Raw genomic sequence first — 22,412 nt, 5'->3', positions numbered from 1 at the left:
TGTGTGTGTGTGTGTGTGTGTGTGTGTGTAACAGTCGTACAAAATGACTCGAGTTGTTGTCGGTACCAAAATAAAACGAATCATTCCACAACTGTGACAAATATTTTCACTTTGTCTCGTCATCCACAGCGCCAACTTATATTACGTGTGAATGTTTGGTGAAGTTGATAGACCACAGTAAACAAGACAGGGTGAGGTGTGTTGTCTCGACAGGTCTCAGGCGTGACAGCTTTATCAAGTTAGAGGAGAACTAGATGACTGAGGTGGAGCAGGTGTGGGGCCCGCTGTTTGAGAATGAGGTGGAGCAGGTGTGGGGCCCGCTGTTTGGGGATGAGGTGGAGCAGGTGTGGGGTCCGCTGTTTGGGGATGAGGTGGAGCAGGTGTGGGGCCCGCTGTTTGAGGTATGAGGTGGAGCAGGTGTGGGGCCCGCTGTTTGGGGATGGTGGAGCAGGTGTGGGGCCCGCTGTTTGAGGATGAGGTGGAGCAGGTGTGGGGCCCGCTGTTTGAGGATGAGGTGGAGCAGGGTGTGGGGCCCGCTGTTTGAGGATGAGTGGAGCAGGTGTGGGGCCCGCTGTTTGATGGTGGAGCAGGTGTGGGGCCCGCTGTTTGAGGATGAGGTGGAGCAGGTGTGGGGCCCGCTGTTTGAGGGATGAGGTGGAGCAGGTGTGGGGCCCGCTGTTTGAGGGATGAGGTGGAGCAGGTGTGGGGCCCGCTGTTTGAGGATGGGTGGAGCAGGTGTGGGGCCCGCTGTTTGAGGATGAGGTGGAGCAGGTGTGGGGCCCGCTGTTTGAGGATGGTGGAGCAGGTGTGGGGCCCGCTGTTTGAGGATGAGGTGGAGCAGGTGTGGGGCCGCTGTGAGATGAGGTGGAGCAGGTGTGGGGCCCGCTGCAGGTGGAGCCCGCTGTTTGAGGATGAGGTGGAGCAGGTGGGGCCCGCTGTTTTGAGGTGGAGCAGGTGTGAGTTTGATGAGGTGGAGCAGGTGTGGGGCCGCCAGTGTGGGGCCCGCTGTTTGAGGATGAGGTGGAGCAGCGCTGTTGCTGTTGAGAATGAGGTGGGAGCGCTGTTTGAGGACAAAGTAGTGTTGTTCGTCGCTAGTGAGTCACACCCAAAGCTCACGTGTACACCACATTATGTATAACTCGCTCCAAAAAGTATCCTTTACGAGTTTGTGTGAGACAGTCTCTTGGCGCAAACATGATCCATCAGTTGCTTTTGTTCCTTCTCAGTCTTTACTATATAAGTGTGAGCTCTGTGGCAGCTGTCTTCTTTATGGCCCCTAAGAAATTCTGGGTCCGTTTGATGTCACAGTTGTCAGCCACCACTTAATGCAGGAACCTGTTACCCGTATGGCGTTGGTCGTCCTTGTGTCCAGATTACCACAACACCCACCGTATCCTAACAAAGGCTTTATTACCCTGTATCGCTATCCTCCTGGGGATATTAATTCAATTGTTAGAGGATGCAGGATCTCCACCTCGACTCCTAGAGTGACCGGAGCGAGAAGGAACAACTAAGTAACACCAAGTAGACGCCCCTCCTCCGTCAGTAGTTGTCGCCGCCGCTGTAACTCACCCTCACCATTCTGGCCCAGCTTCCTATTATCCTTACACTGACTTGTCTAGTGTTATTACAGAAGAGTTAGGTGTAAAATGAAACAGCAAATTCCTTTTAATATTTCATTTTTCATTATTTGTTCAGTTTCAAACAATGAAATATGGCGTTCGTAGTATTTTACCTACCTTTGATATTCTCCTCTCTCTCTCTCTCTCTCTCTCTCTCTCTCTCTCTCTCTCTCTCTCTCTCTCTCTCTCTCTCTCTCACGTGATAAACACTCAGTACACTCGGTGGATACATAGGTAACGAGGCGGCCCTCACTCAGCAACTCCGCCGAATTGCAACCTGAATTTAGTAACTTGTTAGTCTGAGGAAACTTAACTTTGTTCCTTACTGCACCGCTGAGGACAATATTCATCTTTAAGTAACAAATTGGCTTTAAATCTAACGTTTATAATATATTTTCATATCCCAAAGAAGGGAAAAATTAACTTTATAATCGTTCCACCATTTGACGTACATTGGCTCAAAGAGGGAGAGAGAGAGGGGGGGGGGGTAACCATTTCCTGGACACAAGCGCACGAACCTCCCTCCCTTCCTTACGTTCCTCTCTCCTTTCTCCATCCCTCCCTTCCTTACGTTCCTCTCTCCTTTCTCCATCCCTCCCTTCCTTACGTTCCTCTATCCCTCCCCCCTCCTTGCGTTCCTCCTTCCCTACCCACTTCCTTACGTTCCTCCCTCCCAAGGACAAAACCTTCATCTGGTGGTATGTTTTTCTCTGTCCACGAGAGGTCCTCAGTCTGTGTTGTAAGATGAAGGTTTCTATGGCTCCTTATTTATGTTGCTGTGAGTGAGTGTGTTGAGTGTGAGTGAGTTGAGTGTGAGTGTGTGAGGGTGTCTTTTTCTTTTAGTGGCTGTTCTACTCCACGAGGATGAAGCAAATCAATTAAGGAAAGCATCAGGAGAGACAGGCGGAAGGCTAGAAGGAGGAGGAGGAATAATGGCAGAGAAGACATAAGAGTGACAGGGAGGAGACACGTGTGACGTTCCTCCGCTCGTACCAAACACATTATCTCCAGCGATCAGATAGTGAATCTCCAGCTTTAGGGCTCGTAATTAAGGCACGTCAAGATGTGTGGCGGCTTATACTGCAGGAAAACCAGAGACTAGGAAAAGAGAGAGAGAGAGAGAGGAAAATTTAAGAATAAAAGCTATTTCAGACCAGTGTTGGGTGAAGGTTTCCCCCAATGTGTCTTGATAGTACGTGTTTTGACCTCTTAACTTGTTATTTTCTGGGTCTTATATATCCACTGAGATCCACTTAATCCTGATAGGCTCTGCAGTTCACTCTTCTGGCTGCCTTCATCTGTCATTCAATCGTCTGCAATTATAAGTCTCTTTCCTCTTAAAAGTTTCGTATATTGTTTATATGTGACAGACATCGTAGCAAGGAATTCTATAATAGTTTTATTTACAGAGGATTTCACCATCAACGGGTAAAATGACAAATACATTTACACGTCAGAAAGCAAAATTATCAGAAACAAGTAAACACGTGATGTTTACAGTTGTCAGGGGTGCCGCGTGGGTTGGCGTGGCGTCATCGTCGCAGTTGTCATTTAGGTTTCAAGTTGAGAGGACGTGTGCTCAGCGTCGCTCCTCAATTTAAGTCCCGAACCAGCTTTGACCTAACAAGAGGAGTTACAGTACCACACAGACTGTTAGTGGAGTTAAACACTGCGGGTGGTGCCACAAGGGGGACCTCTTAAGAAGAAATAATGGATTTGGTTTGTGAGTGTTCTTCCGCCAGCACGGGGAGGCCTCTGAACAACCTTTTCCGAGATACTGTTTACAAGTAACTTAGTAAGTGACTCCTGTTTTAATCGGGGGGGGGCAGAACACGGTCTTAGGTAGGAGTCGGTCGCCAGGATTTCACACGTTTCCTGGTGTCCTTATTATGTAAAAAAATATGGTACAGGTGTTACTAATTTCATTGTACTGTAGTTACTCTTCAAATTAAAATGTCTCGTGGATGGTTGAGGGTGTTGGTAGTCATGGATGGTTGAGGGTGCTTTAACTACCAGGAATATAAACTTCCCACTAATGCATGAACACAAATTTGCTTACTCTGTCCCCATATTGGTGAACACGGGTAATGGGAGGGAGGTGGCGTCGACTATCATAGAAAACGGGGATAATTCGGTCTTATCCGAGTTCGTCTTGTGATATATTTACAATTATTAGTTCAAGGTATTCACAACTCATGGACGCACGGACGAATACAATAACCCACAGACGAATACAGTAACCCACGGACGAATACAGTAACCCACGGGCGTACGGACAGACACAGAAACTCACGGACGCACACACATTCCAGAGGCTCCTCTCGACAGGCCAGAGAACCAATATATCGCGGTGGACGTCTGAGGCAGCCCACGTAGGGTAAACCATTATCATGTGCCAGCCGCAGCACACATACGTAATGACCCGTCACTCACCCACCCAAAATAAACACCGCAATATTGTCATCACTTGGTAAATGCTTAACACTATCTCGTATGTATAAGTACATCTATTATGACAGGAATCACAACCAATAAGCTGGAGAACACGAACAAATAAATAGACAAATATGCCCGTCAAACAGCGAGAACGAGCGAAGCACCTACCTGCAATGTTCACAATACACTACAACTTTAATTAAATAAATATCACTCATTAAATCATACCTAAACTTGAGGCACAACATTACAGTACAAAACATTGACCTTCTTCATATGCATAACACATAATGGCGTGTCAACACCAGGCAGCGCACGGATAAACGAATATATTTACTTGTCGTGCACATTAATCCCGGGTAAGGCTATCCAGTATCTGCCATAGTCAGCAAGCGCATGAACGATGGTATATTAGCACATGTCCCTGAAGGAGAAAATCTTATTGACAAACGTTATTTTGTGTTTGAGCGGCTTAAGACGAGTTGGTTGGCGTGTCAGGCAGCAGGGACCCACCGTATAAACCATTAGCGTCTGTCATTTGCAGGAAAAGCGCCCAACATAAAACACTATTTATCTGTCAAGGACATGAATTGAATATTAGCCTCCGTGTGATTTTTTGCTATTCGTTGTTTTGTAATGAGTGAGCACAGGTTTTAGAGATATTCCCCGCCCCATGAACATAGTTTGAATGGCTGGGGACCGCTTAGCTGTGAAGAGTAAAAATTATAGGCGGTTCATCCCGATAAACTGAGGGAATTCGTCCTCGTGTAGAAAACTCGAACTAGAAATTTGCATACAGTAGTTCACATCTCGGTCAAGATAAAATACACCTTATGATAATCGTACCACAAGACCTAACTGATGAGACACCAAGGCCTTAAAGTTCCTGAATGAGTTGGGTTCCAGTGTCGAGTTACTTGTTCCAGCGCCTTGGTATAGTGTTCCAGAGAGGGAATGTTTGTTGCATACTAACATCTCGTCCCTTACCCGAGGAGCTTGAGGAAGTGATGTGGCAGAGCGTTATGTAAATAAATATAACTAAAAACCTTGTAAACTTATGTAAAAAAGGGGATGATAGAAGAACGTATGTACCCAGAGTTCAGGGTAAATAATTCCAATATTCGAACGATCCTCTTCTGTGAGGTGAAGCATCTCCTAAAAGCATTCAACCACAAGTGGCATTATCTAAACCCAAGAAGGTAAAATCATAATGTTGTTTCAATATATGTTTACACATCTCGACATCCACCCATAAGACAGTTCAGATAAAAACATCATTTCGTTATATCTGTGTCGATAGTGTAAGAGGATAGTGCAGCTGTTGACCACTAGGGCGAGGGAGCGGGAAAACACACACAACCCAGAGAAAACTATTAATGTGGCGGGTGTATCTGAGCGAGGCCATTTACTGTCTAACTCGACAATTGTTCCCCCTCTGCTTCTCTCGGTCATTAATACTGTGTGCAGAGTTGTGTTTTATGTGAATAGCTGTACTGAGGCGGACTGGCAGGATGACGTTATTGGAAAACCTCGGGGGTAAAGTGATTGCTTGGACGTACAGTTGTTGGGTGGTTGGTGGTGGTTATTGGCAATGGTGAAAGTACTGCACGAAGTTTTAGAAACCCAACACGGGTCTGGAAACTAGCAGAGCAATTTAGGAACTCGAAATTATAGATTATATCTGTCGTTTCGCCAATTTTGTATCCGGACTTCATTATTTCAACTGTTTACCTCGAGAAAAATCCTAATTGATCATACAGAATCCACACGATCTTTACTATTTTGATGCGCTTGTATTTAATTTAGTGTAGATAGGGAGGGCCACGGAAGATCAGGGAGGGCTAAGGGTGCTAAGGAGGATCATAGAGAAACAGGGAGGATCAGGGAGGTGTTAGGGAGGATCAGGGAAACATCGGAGAGAAAAACAAAGTCGGGGGGGGGTTGGTGAAGGGATCCTGGAGTGATAGGTTAGTTTAGGTTATGATTGGTTAAGTTAGGAAGGCACATTGACTAATTGATATCTCTGTTAGGTAATATTTTAATAATGTAATCTTACGTTATCGACTCGGCTGCTGGTTACAGAGTTGACATAAAATGGTCTCTCTGATGTTGGCGATGCCAAGTATTATATTTACTGGCGCGGGAAAGTTCAACAGTCAGTCGGAAACAGTTTAACAGTCAACAGTGAAGTCAAAAGTCCGACTGTCAAAGAGGAAAGTGAATTAAATGAACAGAAGGGCAGACAATACCGGATCCAACTGAAGGTCAATATTCAGTGGGATGGAGAACACACAGACAATATTCAGTGGGATGGAGGACACACAGACGATATTCAGTGGGATGGAGAACACACAGACAATATTCAGTGGGGTGGAGGACACACAATACCTTCTATATAATTTATTAGATGGAGGTTTCACATATAACAGACCCGAGATATAACGGACTTTTCCTCTCTTTATGGTCCGTTAAATAGAAGTTTCACTGTATACTTCCCACACTACTGTCGGTCGGGACTATCAGCATCTATACTGTCAACGCATTTAATCCTTTACAACCCTCTCCGATTACCCACCAGATGGCGTGTACATTCTCATATATTTCTTAGTAAATTCCAAAATTCCGGAGGAGAATCTTGCTTCAGGGGATAAAAGTTAGGCGGGGAAGGGGATGGGAAAGGAGTGGGGAGAAGAGAGGAAAAGAGTGGGGAGTGGAGAAGAGAGGAGTGGGGCGAGGGGAGGGGACATAAAAACCCCTTCGAGGCTTGAACTTGTTTACATCCAGCAGTAAGTTTGGTTTTCAGGGAACATAAAACATCCCAAGGCAAAGGACTTTTTACTGCGTCTTGGTTGTTTATTTCATCTTCAGGTGGCGGCTCCGATGTCCCTCATGCCACCAATACCAGTGGTGGATGATGAGTATTGGTGATGATGGCTGTGGTGGGTGATGATGGGTGTGGTGGTGGTGGATGATGATGATGGGTGTGGTAGATAATGAAAGACGAAAGAGATCGAATGGAAAGAAAAATGCAAGGAAGGTAAAAGAAAGAGAGGAAGGTGACAAAGGAAGGAAGTTAGTGAGGAAGGAGGAAACGAGAGAGAGAGAGAGAGAGAGAGGGAGAGAGAGAGAGAGAGAGTCACTGGTAGTACCTTGTTTTGACTTATATAACTTGCTAAATTTCAGACAGACTTAATTTTCTTTTCGAGTTAGTTTACTTTGTTGAAACTACTGTTATTAATCGACTAATATAAACTGATTTTGTCTTATTTCAGGTTGTGATTGCTAATGAATTTTCAGATTGAATCACTCCCAAATTATAAACCATACGCGTTAAGTTAATTAGTTAGAGCAGGAACGCTAGTGTGACGACCTCTGTAAGTGGTGTTAGTCAAAGGAGAATGCTTCACCTGTACACTGACGAACAGGTGGTAGTTTTTATCTCGTATCTAATTAGTGTGGAATGATGACGTGTTGCTCTACCTGTATGAGACACCAAAGGGCCCTCACCCAACTCATTTACATTTAACGTAACCTCCCTTGACTTGACCTAACCTGTCCCTAACTTAACCTAATCTAAATTGCCTTACTCAAGCATTCTTTTAACCTAACATTCCCTAACCTAACCCGCCACTAATTTAAAATATAACATAAACTTTACCTAACCTAACCCTACCAAGCCTATCATATTCTAACCTAACGACCTACCCTAACCTAACGACCGACCCTAACCTAACGACCTACCCTAACCTAACTTAACGACCTACCCTAACCTAACGACCTACCCTAACCTAACTTAACGACCTACCCTAACCTAACTTGCATTAATCAAACCTACTCTTAACCTAACCTACCACGTATCAGAAATATAACATATATCTTAACTTTCCTTGCTTGATAACTGTGAGGTCATTGTGGAATACTGTCGTGACCTTGTTGATATATTAGGTCACAGAGGGTAGCAGTTGGTGTTAGGGCAACTCGGGGTACTTGATGGGCCTAGCTCCCACGAGACGGCAACTCCCCTACTCGACATGACACCACAAAGAGCTCTTCTATCCTACACCGGCCAATATCCTTGCCTCCTAGACCGGGTTTGTTTACATTGCGAAACATGATATTTCCCATCCTATCGACCCTGTCTCTCTTTTCTGCTATTGGCAAACGCTGTCTCTCAACCCCTACTTGTGACATACGCTATCATCTTGTTTCATGTTTCTCAGTAAATTGTTTTCTTCACCACGTACATTTCATTAAGCTGGAGTACAGTACCCGAAGGAAACCTGCCATGTATGGTAGTGATGGTCACGTGGAATAAAACCGAGTGTAGGACAAAAGCCCCCCAGGACAAAAGCCCCCCAGGACAAAAGCCCCCCAGGAGAAATAATAAGAATTTTAAAACTAATTATTTTATTTTTTACAGTTTATGAACACTTCTCTAACCTAACCCTCGGGAATTCTGTTATAGTTATAAAGAAATATACAAGGAATGTTTATTAAATCTGCAATGACGTGTGTTTTGTCTACTGGGGTAATTATTCCCCAGTTATTGAAATTGTAATAATTTCATATTTAAATCTATACATTTTTAATATTTCTAATGACCCTTTCTTTAACATAAAAACAGGGGGCTTCTGTCCTATTTTGCACTTTTACTGAGGGGCTTTTGTCCGGGCCCCAATAAAACCCTCCTCCTCACTTGTGTCCGGAGCCTAGCAAGATATAGTTCAATAGATTTTGGTTAGTCACTCGTTGGATAGATGGATAGATAGCAGTATCATATACAAAGGGGTAATCCAGCCCTGGTTATGTGTAGCCTTTTATAATTGTTTATTTTTCAGTATCCGTTAACCTTTTGTACTGTTTTTAATAATACTGTACAGTACACACATTGTAGTTTTAGTTATAAACACTTCTAAGTAAAAGCTGCACAAAGTCTGTAAATAATAATACACACTTAAAATAACCTAACCCAACAGGAGAAGTGCTGGTACAGTTGCAGGGTGGCATCCATTCATCAGAGGTGGAGCTGTAGCTTGGCAAGAATCACAAATCCTCAGCTTCCAAAGAGCCATGGCTTACTTCTCATTTTGTAAGTATGCATCTTCAATTTGTTTTTGTTTTTTCCTGACTACAGAAAATCCTTGAAACAAAAGTACTTTAAAGTAACTCTTCTTTAAAACACACAAATCCCAAAAGCAGGTGTTTAATGGCACATGATGTGAAATATTGGTGAAACTTTTGTTATATAGTACTAGAGTTTATTAAAAATTACACTTGAACTGTACCACTACCAATTAGATGCACATGGTACCATCTGTCACCGCACCAGCTGAAATGAGCCACAATTCTTAGCAAAAACACCTGGTAATCAAGAGTCACCCAGTATAAGTGAATGATCTTCCACAACTCTAGAAATCTATTTGACAGACAACTTTTGGTCTGGTTAAAATACCTGTTTAGCTCTGCACTCTTGTTTCTTGTTATGATGGGAGCTTTGCAAATATGTTCTGGTGCGGACTACGGCAAGCTTTGGTGCGAACCTTGACATCTCCTCCCTCCCTCCCTCCCTCCCTCCCTCTCTCTAAAAAAATAGATAGATTCACTTTTAAAATGCATCAATATTTAGTGTTGTTCAGTGAGGAGCAGATAACTTAGGCTTTGACAAGTGTTATCTGCAACCATGGAACCTAACCACCACAGTTGGTGAGGGACTAATGTACAGTAAGCTCTCCATCAGCTGGAATCACCAGTTTCAATAACTCTCCAATAGCCAGAATGGAAATCATGCTCCAACATGTCTCCAGATGCCAGGCGTGTAAGTGAACTACCTGCCCAATCACCTAGTTCATATTCTGATGCCATTGTCCAAGGTTGTTTCCTAGCCAGCTGCTATTTTTATTAAAATTTTTGTTTTGCATGTACAGTACTGCACCAGGACACAATTAGCCAAGAAAACAGTATTAAAGCAGGGTTAAGATGTAAAAAATGATTACAGTTATGTACACTATACTGTACATTCAGTAAGTGTGGAAGTCTTATGGAAAGGAAAAGGGAAACACTGGAGCACTTTAGTTTTCATCTTTATTCAAGAGCTCTTCAGGTTCAAATCAATGGAAACAGTTTCACGCAATCTTAATTCAAGGAAACATCCAGTTCAGATTGTCAGGGACACTGCGTCAGCACAAACTGGGATCGTGAGGAAGGCATTTCCAGACATTCACAGTGAAAAGGGTACAGGGGCCCCCAAAATTCGCGGATTTTTATTTTGCTGTCCTCTATTGTTCGCAGATGACACTGTGGGTGTACCCAAGAATGGTTGTGGGTAGTCTCAAAGTTGCCGGCATTTTCACGGATGGGACAGGGAACCATTCGTTCTAGAGACAGTAATTTCCTTAACCTGTATTGTAAATATATATATGTGTGTGTGTGTGTGTGTGTGTGTAGACACACACACACACAAAGCACACACAGTACAAATAAATAATAAAGGGAAAATACTCTCACAAATAATCAGAAAAAAATTAAATATGCTCTACTGTATGTATTAAAGCACGGACTTAAGGGTAAACTCACATTTTTAGTAAATTGTTTCTGATAATTTGTGAGAGAATTTTCCCATTATTATTTATTTGTATGTGTTGTGTGTGTGTGTGTGTGTGTGTGTGTCTACACCAGGGGTGTCAAACCTCGTGGCTCGTGGGCCAAATGTGGCCCTTAGGATTGTCAGGTGTGGCCCGAGGGATGACGGTAAAATTTATCCTCCCGTGAAAATATGATAGAAATAGATATACAGGTAATCATGTTTATTTAGTTAAATGAATTTTACATACTTAAGATCAGACAAACCCAAATGAGGTATTCCTGGTAAGCCAGGTAAGGCAATGTGTGAAGTTGTAAACTTCAATCCTGCAAATATGTAATATAGCACTTGTGTTGGCCCTGAAGAGGGTAACTAAAATAAGAATTGGTCCTCGAAAGGTTTTGAGTTTGACACCACTGGTCTGCACACACACACGCACACATATATACAATACAATACATAAATACAATCAGAAAAAAAATTATTAAAAATGTGAGTCTACCCTCAAGTCCGTGCTTTAATAAATAAAGCACGGACTTGAGGGTAGACTCACATTTTTAATAAAATTTGTTTCTGATTATTTGTGAGAGGATTTTCCCATTATTGTTTATTTGCATGTGTGTTTTGTGTACACACACACATTATATATATATATATATATATATATATATATATATATACAGGTAAATGAAATAATTTTCCTAAGGACAAACACATAAAGGGAATATACATTTCTTTGTACACAAGTAAAAATGTAACACCCCCCCCCCCCTTCCCCCGGTCATAAATGTTATTCGTGGATTTGGCGATTCGCAGCCATTTTGAGAACCTAACCCCCGCGAATTTGGGGGCCCCCTGTATATCTAAAAGGACTGACATCCACAATTCCTGTCTATTTCGCAAAAGTTTATCTAGAGTGTGTACAAGGTACAGTGATTGTGGGTGTCACAGATTCAGCATTGCCAATATCTGATGCAACTCTCCTCCAGGGAAATGACCTGGCTGGCAATTTGGTTGTTCCCTGATTGAAGGTTCAGAACTCTCCCTTACCACATAACAATACTGTAGAAGTTGAGAAAGAGCAGCCATATTTGTTTCATATGTGCTCTTGTAGTGGATGCCTCCCCTACAAAAGCCGTTTGTCGCTGTGTAGCCGACCCTTTTCGAATTCCCCGGCCTACGCCTCCAGCGCCGCCTGACGGAGCGGGGGTCAACTATCAACCCTCACCAACCAGCTCTCTCTACTCAACGCTTGTAACCATGCTGCCTACCCAGCAACAAGCTGCATTGTACATCCAATACAATATGTATACAGAGAGCACTTAATGAGTTTCCTTTCTCCATCCCATCTTGAGTGTGAACCAATATCTCATAACCCCACAAATGGTGACCCCCGGAGATTCGTACTCACACAGGATGGAGGAGAAACTGATCACTCTCCCAATCTTCAAGCAACATGGAAGACTGGCTTATCCACGCAGAGGCAGCTCTCATCAGCTCTACAGCTACTGTCTCTACACCGCAGGTTAGACACCCTAGAGCAGCTCTGCTACTCTAAGCAGACAGCCGCTCCTCTTCCTGCCCCAAGCACCACGTCCTACCGACCCCAACACACCCGTCCTGCCTCAGATGCCGCCCCCGGCCAAGCAGTACCCCCTGCTGCTCCTTCTGACGCGGCCCCTGCTCCTGACGCAGACCCACACACCCCTCTTTTCTTTTTTCTCCCTCAGGTACCCCCTGCTACTGTCCTGCACCCTGCTGCTGTCGCGGATCCTGCTGCTGTCGCGGACCCTGCTGCTGTCATGCACCCTGCTGCTGTCATGGACCCTCTTCCTGATGCAGCCCCTGCTCCTGACCCAGACCCACACACCCCAGCAGGCGCATCTGAGGACTCTGTACCTGCCGTGAGGGAAGCACAACATTCATCGCCTCCACAACCCTCCTTCTCCCTCTTTTCTCCCACAGATCTCGTGTATCTAGATGGAGCTGTCCTCCCTAGCGGCCGGCTCATCCTCGCCCTCGCCGTTATGTCTCACATGTGGCATGCACCGCCCGTTCTGCCTCACATGTGGCACGCAACCCTGCCAACCTCCAGCCTCCTGCCGCGCCCGGAGGGAAAAGGGAGTATTGTAGTGGATGCCTCCCCTACAAAAGCCATTTATCGCTGTGTAGCCGACCCTTTTCGAATTCCCCGGCCTACGCCTCCAGCGCCGCCTGACGGAGCGGGGGTCAACTGTCAACCCACGCCTTATAAGACCTCACACCGCTGTGACCACTCTCTTTCTACCTACGGCCACCAGCAAGCAACACCTCCTCCTCCGCTCCAGCCTGGCGGCGCCCGCTCCCGCTGGCGACCGTGGCGTCCCTCAAGCTGCGTGCCCTCCTCTGGGCACCCTCACCAACCAGCTCTCTCTACTCAACGCTTGTAACCATGCTGCCTACTCAGCAACAAGCTGCATTGTACATCCAATACAATATGTATACAGAGAGCACTTTGTGAGTTTCCTTTCTCCATCCCATCTTGAGTGTGAACCAATATCTCATAACCCCACACTGTCACTAGGTCTCAAGCCAGGCTAGACATGAGTAAGGAGATAGATGATCCTCCACATCTCGCTACTGCCCCGCAGACTGGTTTTGGCGACCTTGGCAGTAACCCTGCACTGCCTGCAGTACCTTAGAACCAGCATGGTGATTTGCTCACTCAACTCATGACCCCTGAATGAAGCACAAAAGACTGACTCAACATTGGCTAAGTTCATAATGAAGCTGTTGATGATAAGGAGATAGAGAAACCCCCTCTTCCTACTATAATGACGGTATTATGCTTAGTTTCTATTGATTACCCAATCTGTTGATTGATGACACATGCCGACACTATTAGCCATTTGCCTCTTCCAGAGGTTCCCAGAACCACACCCGCGCTGGGGGACGTAGTGTATTTGATGGAGCGCCTGGAAAATTCACCAGTTACTGTAAAAGACCGTAAGATGTGGACGGAGAGGGACCCGACACTCTCCAAGGTAAAGGGTTATGTGTTACGCAGCTGGCTTGAGCACATCACTGAGGAGACATTGAAGCCATTTTGTGTGTCCCACCCTCCCTAGCACAACACCTTCCATCCTCCCTAGCACATCACCTCCCTCCCTCCCTAGCTCAACACCTCCCTCCCTAGCTCAACGCCTCCCACCCTCCCTAGCTCAACACCTCCCTCCCTCCCTAGCTCAACACCTCCCTCCCTCCCTAGTTCAACACCTCCCTCGCTAGCTCAACACCTCCCTCCTAGCTCAGCCCTCCTCCCTCCCTAGATCAACACCTCCTCCCTCCCTAGCTCCTTTTACCTCCCTTCACTCCCTAAGCTCCAACCCCCTCCTCCCTCCCTAGCTCAGCCTCCTCCCTCCCCTCCCTAGATCTCCTCCCCTCCCTCTAGCTCAACACCTCCTTCCTCCCTAGCTCAACACCTCCCTTCCTCCCTAGCTTCCGCCTCCTCTTTCCCTAGCTCAACACCTCCCTCCCTCCTCCCTTCAACACCTCCCTCCCCTCCCTCCCCTAGCTCAACACCTCCCATCCGTCCTAGCTCAACACCTCCTCCCTCCTCCCCTAGCTCAACACCTCCCCTCCCCTCCCCTAGCTCCCTTGCCCTCCCATCCGTCCTGGCTCCAACACCTCCATCCCTCCCCTCCCTAGCTCAACACCTCCCTCCCTCCCTAGCTCAACACCTCCTCCCTCCCTCCTAACTCCAGCATCCCATCCGTCCTAGCTCAACACCTCCCTCCCTCCCTCCCCTAGCTCCAACACCTCCTCCCCTCCCTCCCTAGCTCCAACACCTCCCATCGTCCCTAGCTCAGCACCTCCCCTCCCTCACTCCCTAGCTCAACACCTCCCTCCCTCCCTAGCTCAGCTTGCCCTCCCATCCGTCCTGGCTCAACACCTCCATCCCTCCCTCCCTAACTCCAACACCTCCCTCCTAGCTCATCACCTCCATCTACCTATTAGCACCTCCTTCCCTCTCTGGCTCTTTTCCTCCCCTCCCTCTCTAGCTCAACACCAGCCTCCTAGCACATCACCTCCCTCCTCCCCTAGCTCAACACCTCCCTCCCCTAGCTCAACGCCTCCCCCACCCTCCCTAGCTCAGCACCTCCCTCCCTCCCCTAGCTCAACACCCCTCCCTCCCCTCCCTAGTTCCAACACCTCCCCTCCCCAGCTCCGCTTACCTCCCTCCCTAGCTCAACCCCTCCCTCCCCTCCCTAGATCAGCACCTCCCTCCCCTCCCTAGCTCCAACACCTCCCTTCCTCCCCTAGCTCCAGCCCCTCCCTCCCTCTAGCTCAACCCCTCCTCCTCCCCTCCCTAGATCAGCACCTCCTCCCTCCCTGTCCTTACCTCCCTTTCCTCCCTAGCTCAACACCTCCCTTCCCTCCCCTAGCTCCAACACCTCCCCCTCTTTCCCCTAACTCCAAAACACCTCCCTCCCCACACCTCCTCCTAGCTCAACCCCTCCTCCCTCCTCCCCTAGCTCAACACCTCCCATCCGTCCTAGCTCAGCACCTCCTCCCTCCCTCCCTAGCTCAGCACCTCCCTCCTCCCCCTAATCAACGCCTCCCATCCGTCCTGGCTCAACACCTCCACTTCCTCCTCCCTAGCTCCAACCTCCTCCCTCCTCCCTAGCTCAACACCTCCCCTCCCCCCTCCCCTCCCCTAGCTCAGCACCTCCCATCCCGTCCCTAGCTCAGCTGCCTCCCTCCCTCCCCTAGCTCAACACCTCCCTCCCTCCTCCCCTAGCTCAACACCTCCCATCGTCCTAGCTCTAACACCTCCTCCCTCCCTCCCCTAGCTCAACACCTCCCCTCCTCCCCTAGCTCCAACACCTCCCCCATCCGTCCTGGCTCAACACCTGTCCTCCCTCCCCTAGCTCCTTTACTCCCTCCCCCGCTCATCTCCAGCATCCCCACCCTGCCTAGTACTGCTTACCTCCTTCCCTCTCTAGCTCAACACCTCCCTCCCTCTCTGCTCAACACCTTCCATCCTCCTAGCACATCACCTCCCTCCTCCCTACTATACAGCTTTACCTCCTCCCTAGCTCCTTCCTCCCACTCTCCCTAGCTCAACGCCTCTCCCCATGCGTCCTGGCTCAACTTACCTCCATCCCTCCTCCCTAGCTCAATACATCCCTCTAGCTCATCACCTCCCTCTACTAACTCAATACATCCCTCCTGGTTATCGAATTTTTTCGGGAAGTAGATTATCGACTTTTGAGGAAATATTACTAATTTTCTGAAGTGAATTATCATAGAAAACAGGAAATTTGTATCACAGAAAATGGGAAATAATCTACTTTTCAGGGAAAGTTGAGTTTGTCTGTTATCATAGAAAACGGAAATTTATATCCATAGAAATGAAATAATCTACTTTCCGGGAAGTTGGTTTGTCTACTTTCGAAAAGCAGATATCTGCTTTTCGGGAAGTAGATTATCGCTTTTTGGGAAATAGATTATCGACTTTAGAAATGTTGCCTAATTTTCCAGAGTAGATGGTGACTGAGGCGCCACCTACCAACCATCGGGTGACTGAGGCACACCACCATCAGGTGACTCGGCGACCACCACCAGATGACAGAGGCACCACCTGCAGATGACTGGGGCACCCACCACCTGCCAGATGACTGAGGCACCCACCATCCAGGTGACTGAGGCACCACCACCACCAGATGACTGAGGCACCACCACCACCAGATGACTGGCTGCCACCACCACCAGATGACTGGGGGCACCACCACCACCAGATGACTGGGGGCACCACCACCCGCAGATGAGCTAGGGGCTGCCACCTGCAGATGACTGAGGCACCACCATCAGGTGACTGAGGCAACACCACCATCACCACCAGATGACTGAGGCACCACCGCCGGGTGGCTGAGAACTTTCACCACCAGATGACTGAGGCACCACCACCACCAGATGTTGGGCCTGCACCAGATGACTGAGGCACCACCGCCGGGTGACACAGAACACCCTGAATGACTGAGGCACCACCACCACCCACAGATGACTGAGGCACCACATCAGGTGACTGAGGCACCACCACCCAGGTGACTGAGGCATCACCACCACCACCACCATCACCACCAGATGACTGAGGCACCACCGCCAGGTGACTGAGGCACCACCCCCATCAGGTTACTGAGGCATCACCACCACCACCATCAGGTGACTGATGCATCACCACCACCACCATCAGATAACTGAGGCATCATCATCATCACCACCACCACCAGGTGACTGAGGCATCACCACTACCACCAGGTGACAGAGGCTACATCATCACCACCACCAGACAACACCAGAAGATGATTGAAAATACTCCAAATAGATGCTGACATTGTTATTTGGGAGCTACTGTAGTATGTAATGTACAGAGCTGTAGCTTTTATAGTATGCAGTCTACAGAGCTGGAGCTACTGTATTATGTAATCTACAGAGCTGGAGCTACTGTAGTATGTAATCTACAGAGCTGGAGCTTTTATAATATGCAGTCTACAGAGCTGGAGCTACTGTATTATGTAATCTACAGAGCTGGAGCTACTGTAGTATGTAATCTACAGAGCTGGAGCTTTTATAATATGCAGTCTATAGAGCTGGAGCTACTGTATTATGTAATCTACAGAGCTGGAGCTTTTATAATATGCAGTCTATAGAGCTGGAGCTACTGTATTATGTAATCTACAGAGCTGGAGCTTTTATAATATGCAGTCTATAGAGCTGGAGCTACTGTATTATGTAATCTACAGAGCTGGAGCTTTTATAATATGCAGTCTATAGAGCTGGAGCTACTGTATTATGTAATCTACAGAGCTGGAGCTTTTATAATATGCAGTCTATAGAGCTGGAGCTACTGTATTATGTAATCTACAGAGCTGGAGCTTCTATAGTATGTAATCTACAGAGCTGGAGCTTCTATAATATGCAGTCTACTGAGCTGGAGCTACTGTAGTATGTGGTCTACCGGGCTGGAGCTTCTATAGTATGCAGTCTACAGAGCTGGAGCTACTGTAGTATGTGGTCTACCGGGCTGGAGTTGTGTCTACCGGAATATTTACACTAAAGCATCCATTAACATAACATAACCTAGGTTAGATTAGGTTTATGGATGCTACAGTGTAAATATCCTGGTAGACAACTCGGTAGACCACATACTATGGTAGCTCTAGCTCTGCAGGCCACATACTACAGAAGCACCAGCTCTGTAGGTCCCATAACTACAGTAGCTCCAGCTCTGTATACCACACACTACAGTAGCTACATTATTTGTTAAAAAAATAAGTTTATCTTTATATTAAAATTTCAGTGAATAAACTTTAGATTAATCACCCTAATACAACCTGACCCCAGACATCTTCTTGATTATCATAGAAAACGGGAAATTTGAATCACAGAAAATGGAAAATATCTACTTTCTGGGAAAGTTGGTTATCTACTTATCAAAGAAAACGGGAAATTTGTATCATAAATAATGGGAAATAATCTACTTTCCGGGAAAGTTGGTTATCTACTTTCCCGAAAAGTAGATAATCTGCTTTTCGGGAAAGTAGATTATCGACTTTTTGAGAAATATTACCTAATTTTCAGAAGTAGATTATCATAGAAAACGGGAAATTTGCATTACAGAAAATGGAAAATATCTACTTTCTAGGAAAGTTGGTTTTCTACTTATTATAGAAAACGGGAAATTTGAATCAAAGAAAATGGGAAATAATCTACTTTCCGGGAAAGTTGGTTATCTACTTTCCCGAATAGTAGATTATCTACTTTTCGGGAAAGTAGATTATCGACTTTTTGAGAAATATTACCTAATTTTCAGAAGTAGATTATCATAGAAAACGGGAAATTTGCATTACAGAAAATGGAAAATATCTACTTTCTAGGAAAGTTGGTTTTCTACTTATTATAGAAAACGGGAAATTTGAATCAAAGAAAATGGGAAATAATCTACTTTCCGGGAAAGTTGGTTATCTACTTTCCCGAATAGTAGATTATCTACTTTTCGGGAAAGTAGATTATCGACTTTTTGAGAAATATTACCTAATTTTCAGAAGTAGATTATCATAGAAAACGGGAAATTTGCATTACAGAAAATGGAAAATATCTACTTTCTAGGAAAGTTGGTTTTCTTATTATAGAAAACGAAATTTGAATCAAAGAAATGGGAAATAATCTACTTTCCGGGAAAGTTGGTTATCTACTTTTCGGGAAAGTAGATTATCTACTTTTCGGGAAAGTAGATTATCGACTTTTCGGGGAAGTAGATTATCGACTTTTTGAGAAATATTACCTAATTTTCAGAAGTAGATTATCATAAAAGGAAATTTATCAAAGAACATGGGAAATAATCTACTTTCCGGGAAAGTTGGTTATCTACTTTCAGTAGATTATCTACTTTTCGGGAAAGTAGATTATCGACTTTTCGGGGAAGTAGATTATCGACTTTTTGAGAAATATTACCTAATTTTCAGAAGTAGATTATCATAGAAAACGGGAAATTTGCATTACAGAAAATGGAAAATATCTACTTTCTAGGAAAGTTGGTTTTCTACTTATTATAGAAAACGGGAAATTTGAATCAAAGAAAATGGGAAATAATCTGCTTTCCGGGAAAGTTGGTTATCTACTTTCCCGAAAAGTAGATTATCTACTTTTCGGAAAAGTAGATTATCGACTTTTTGGGGAAGTAGATTATCGCCTTTTAGAGAAATATTGCCTTATTTTCAGAAGTAGACTATCATAGAAAACGGGAAATTTGCATTACAGAAAATGGGAAATATCTACTTTCTAGGAAAGTTGGTTTTCTACTTATTATAGAAAACGGGAAATTTGAATCAAAGAAAATGGGAAATAATCTACTTTCCGGGAAAGTTGGTTATCTACTTTTCGGGAAAGTAGATTATCTACTTTTCGGGAAAGTAGATTATCGACTTTTCGGGGAAGTAGATTATCGACTTTTTGAGAAATATTACCTAATTTTCAGAAGTAGATTATCATAGAAAACGGGAAATTTGTATCACAGAAAATGGGAAATAATCTACTTTCCGGGAAAGTTGGTTATCTACTTTCCCGAAAAGTAGATTATCTACTTTTCGGGAAAGTAGATTATCGACTTTTCGGGGAAGTAGATTATCGACTTTTTGAGAAATATTACCTAATTTTTAGAAGTAGATTATCATAGAAACGGGAAATTTGAGTTTAAGCAGCAGCTTAGCTTTCTTTGGATATACTGTATATAAAACACGAAATAAACAAACAATGTTTTTGTTTGCATGGTTCAAATTTAGTTTAAATGTCTGTTTCTCCTCGTAAAGTCGCCTTTTGTGATCTGGATCTGTCAACAGTTGCCTTAAGTGCGACTTAACCTTGACCAGTGCAAGGCTACCAACCTGGTTGACGTGTCTCACATATCTCTTGTACTGCTCAACCAGACGAGCCTCACATAGGCCCTAGCAGACACCTCTGATGGCCTCACCAAGGTCCTGGTGACCTCACACAGCCCCTGGTAGCCTCACTAAAGCCTGGCAGATACCATGGTCTTATACAAGCCCCATTGACCTAGTAGCCTCATCCAGCCCGGCAGTGTTACAGAGCCCCCGAAGAGCTTCACACAGACCTTAGGAGCAACAATCAGCCCAGAGTCACAATTAGCTGTGTATGACCCTCGCATATACCGGAGTACAAACAACAGCCCCTGTTGACATCACAGTCCTTAAATACTTTATATAACCATACAGCCCCTGGCAGCCTCATATATAACCTGGGGGACTCACACAGCCCCTAGCAGTGGCACATTGCCTCAGGATTTTTTTTAACATGTACAAGAAATACAAAATAAAAATATAATTATAAAAGTTTGTCTACTGCAAGTTGTGAAGATGTAAGAATTACTGAAAAATACAGTAAAATCTTTAACTAGCATCTTATACAGGACAGTGCCAGGAAGAATTAAATATTTTGTTATGCAAATGATGACAATGTACAAAATAACCTAAGTTCAACAATGTTTTGACATTTTTGAACAAGTCAACACAGTCAGTCTACCCCATTGCAGGTACACAGCAGTGACGTCACCATTACTACTGTACCACAATGATGGACTAGACCACTAGAGCAATGCAGTCTACCTTATTGATGGGACTGACACCTTTCACTTTACAATGGTTAACGTAAACAGAAAATGAAATTAAATACCTGCATTAGTCACAACTATGACTAATTTAAGGTGAACTAAATCATTCTTCATAAATTCCACACACACGATTATAACAGTATTACAAAACCTTAACTTTAATAACACACAAGTCTACTTGTATATTATATGGTCACTCATATACAAGGCCTTCCTTCTGTCCTACATTTCAGTGAATATCTCTCTCTTATACAACACACAAGATCTTCCCTCATTGCTACAAATCACCGAGTCGTCCTCTCACTCCTACACATCACTGTGAGACCTTCTCTCACTCCTACACATCACAGAGTCCTTCCCTCACTCCTACACATCACAGAGGCCTTCCCTCACTCCTACACATTAGAGTGAGGGAATGACCAGTAAGACATGGGAGGAAAGCTGGGAGTGACTTTTTTTGCGAGTTTTTTTGTATTTAAATAATGAGGCAATGCCGATATTATTACCTCAGTTAAAGCTAAAAGAAATGCAACAGTTCATAATTCTCTCATACTTCGTCCACGGGTGGGAATTATAATTTCATGACGTTAGAGATTTGTAAGTTTGCATTTATTTGAAATAGTTAGGGAATGCGTTTCGCCTACCAAAAAAAGTAAAGGAATGCCATTCCCATGCATTCCTATAGCACTACACCTCTGCCTCATTAATTGGTCAGCAAGTCATTCCCTCACTCACTAATAGATCAATAAGTCTTTCTTCCTGTACATCACTAGAAGTCCTTCCTTAGCCAAACACAATATTGCTTGTTCTTCCCTCACTCTTACACTATGTCTACTGTAGTCAGTAGATAAACTTTCAATTCTGGCTCATTTACATAAAATTGCAGGGTTTTAATTGTTTCTCTTACTTTGACGACACAACATAATTATCGTTTCTTTTCTTTTTTTCTTCTTATTTTCACCCCATCAGGCTCCAATGTGGGTCAGTAAGTGGGCTAATGTCCATGGGGAAAACAAATCCAGTCGTGTTGGGTAGATACACTTATTTAGGGCAGATTCATCTTTTTCTGTAGTCTTGATCATTTTTCTTGTCTATCTTGATTGTGCTGTGTCATCTGGAAACCAAGTTATGGTTCTCATCCTCTCTGTAGTGATGTTTTCTATTTCTACCTGTAAAATGAATACAGTATTTTATTAGCCAAAAATAGTAATGTTTTTTTGGTATATTGCAGTGACAAGAATTAAAATCACTTTCTTCATACACTCTCATTCAATAGTCACACTACCTGGTGGACCAGATGTGCTCTGGTATAATACTTCATCACCCACAGCAAGTGTTACCTCACAAGTCAACATTGCTCACCAGATACATGTCTTTTCCCCCAAATCACAGCCATATTATCCACTCCTTCATACACACACAAATCACTGCTTGCTGGATGTTCCTTCCTTCACACTTCTAGTGCAGCCTCCACCCCACCCTTCCATCTCCTCCCTCCTACCACACACTTATCAGTCTTACACATCCCATTCTCTCAATTTGTCTATTCCATCTGACCAATCTATCCAATATTCCACTGCCAAATTCATCACTCACTATATACATT

General features: G+C 44.8%; 1 protein-coding gene and 1 long non-coding RNA gene across 2 annotated transcripts; one reads left to right on the top strand and one right to left on the bottom strand.

Moving 5' to 3' along the window:
* Positions 1-250: 250 nt before the first annotated feature.
* On the bottom strand, positions 251-1,581 carry LOC121853498 (predicted GPI-anchored protein 58). The gene is made up of 2 exons (XM_042347648.1): positions 1,573-1,581; positions 251-1,060 (listed from the first exon to the last, which is right to left on the bottom strand). Exons 1-2 carry the CDS (start codon positions 1,579-1,581, stop codon positions 251-253), a joined length of 819 nt encoding a protein of 272 aa, XP_042203582.1.
* Positions 1,582-3,174: 1,593 nt separating this feature from the next.
* LOC121853607 lies at positions 3,175-12,428 on the top strand. The gene is made up of 3 exons (XR_006086360.1): positions 3,175-3,417; positions 9,035-9,147; positions 12,369-12,428. It is a non-coding gene; the product is annotated as an uncharacterized LOC121853607 (long non-coding RNA).
* Positions 12,429-22,412: the final 9,984 nt, after the last annotated feature.

The sequence above is a fragment of the Homarus americanus genome, unplaced genomic scaffold, assembly GCF_018991925.1.
Source record: "Homarus americanus isolate GMGI-L3 unplaced genomic scaffold, GMGI_Hamer_2.0 scaffold4896, whole genome shotgun sequence".
NCBI lineage: Eukaryota > Metazoa > Arthropoda > Malacostraca > Decapoda > Nephropidae > Homarus > Homarus americanus.
This window is presented reverse-complemented; position numbering and strand designations above follow the sequence as displayed.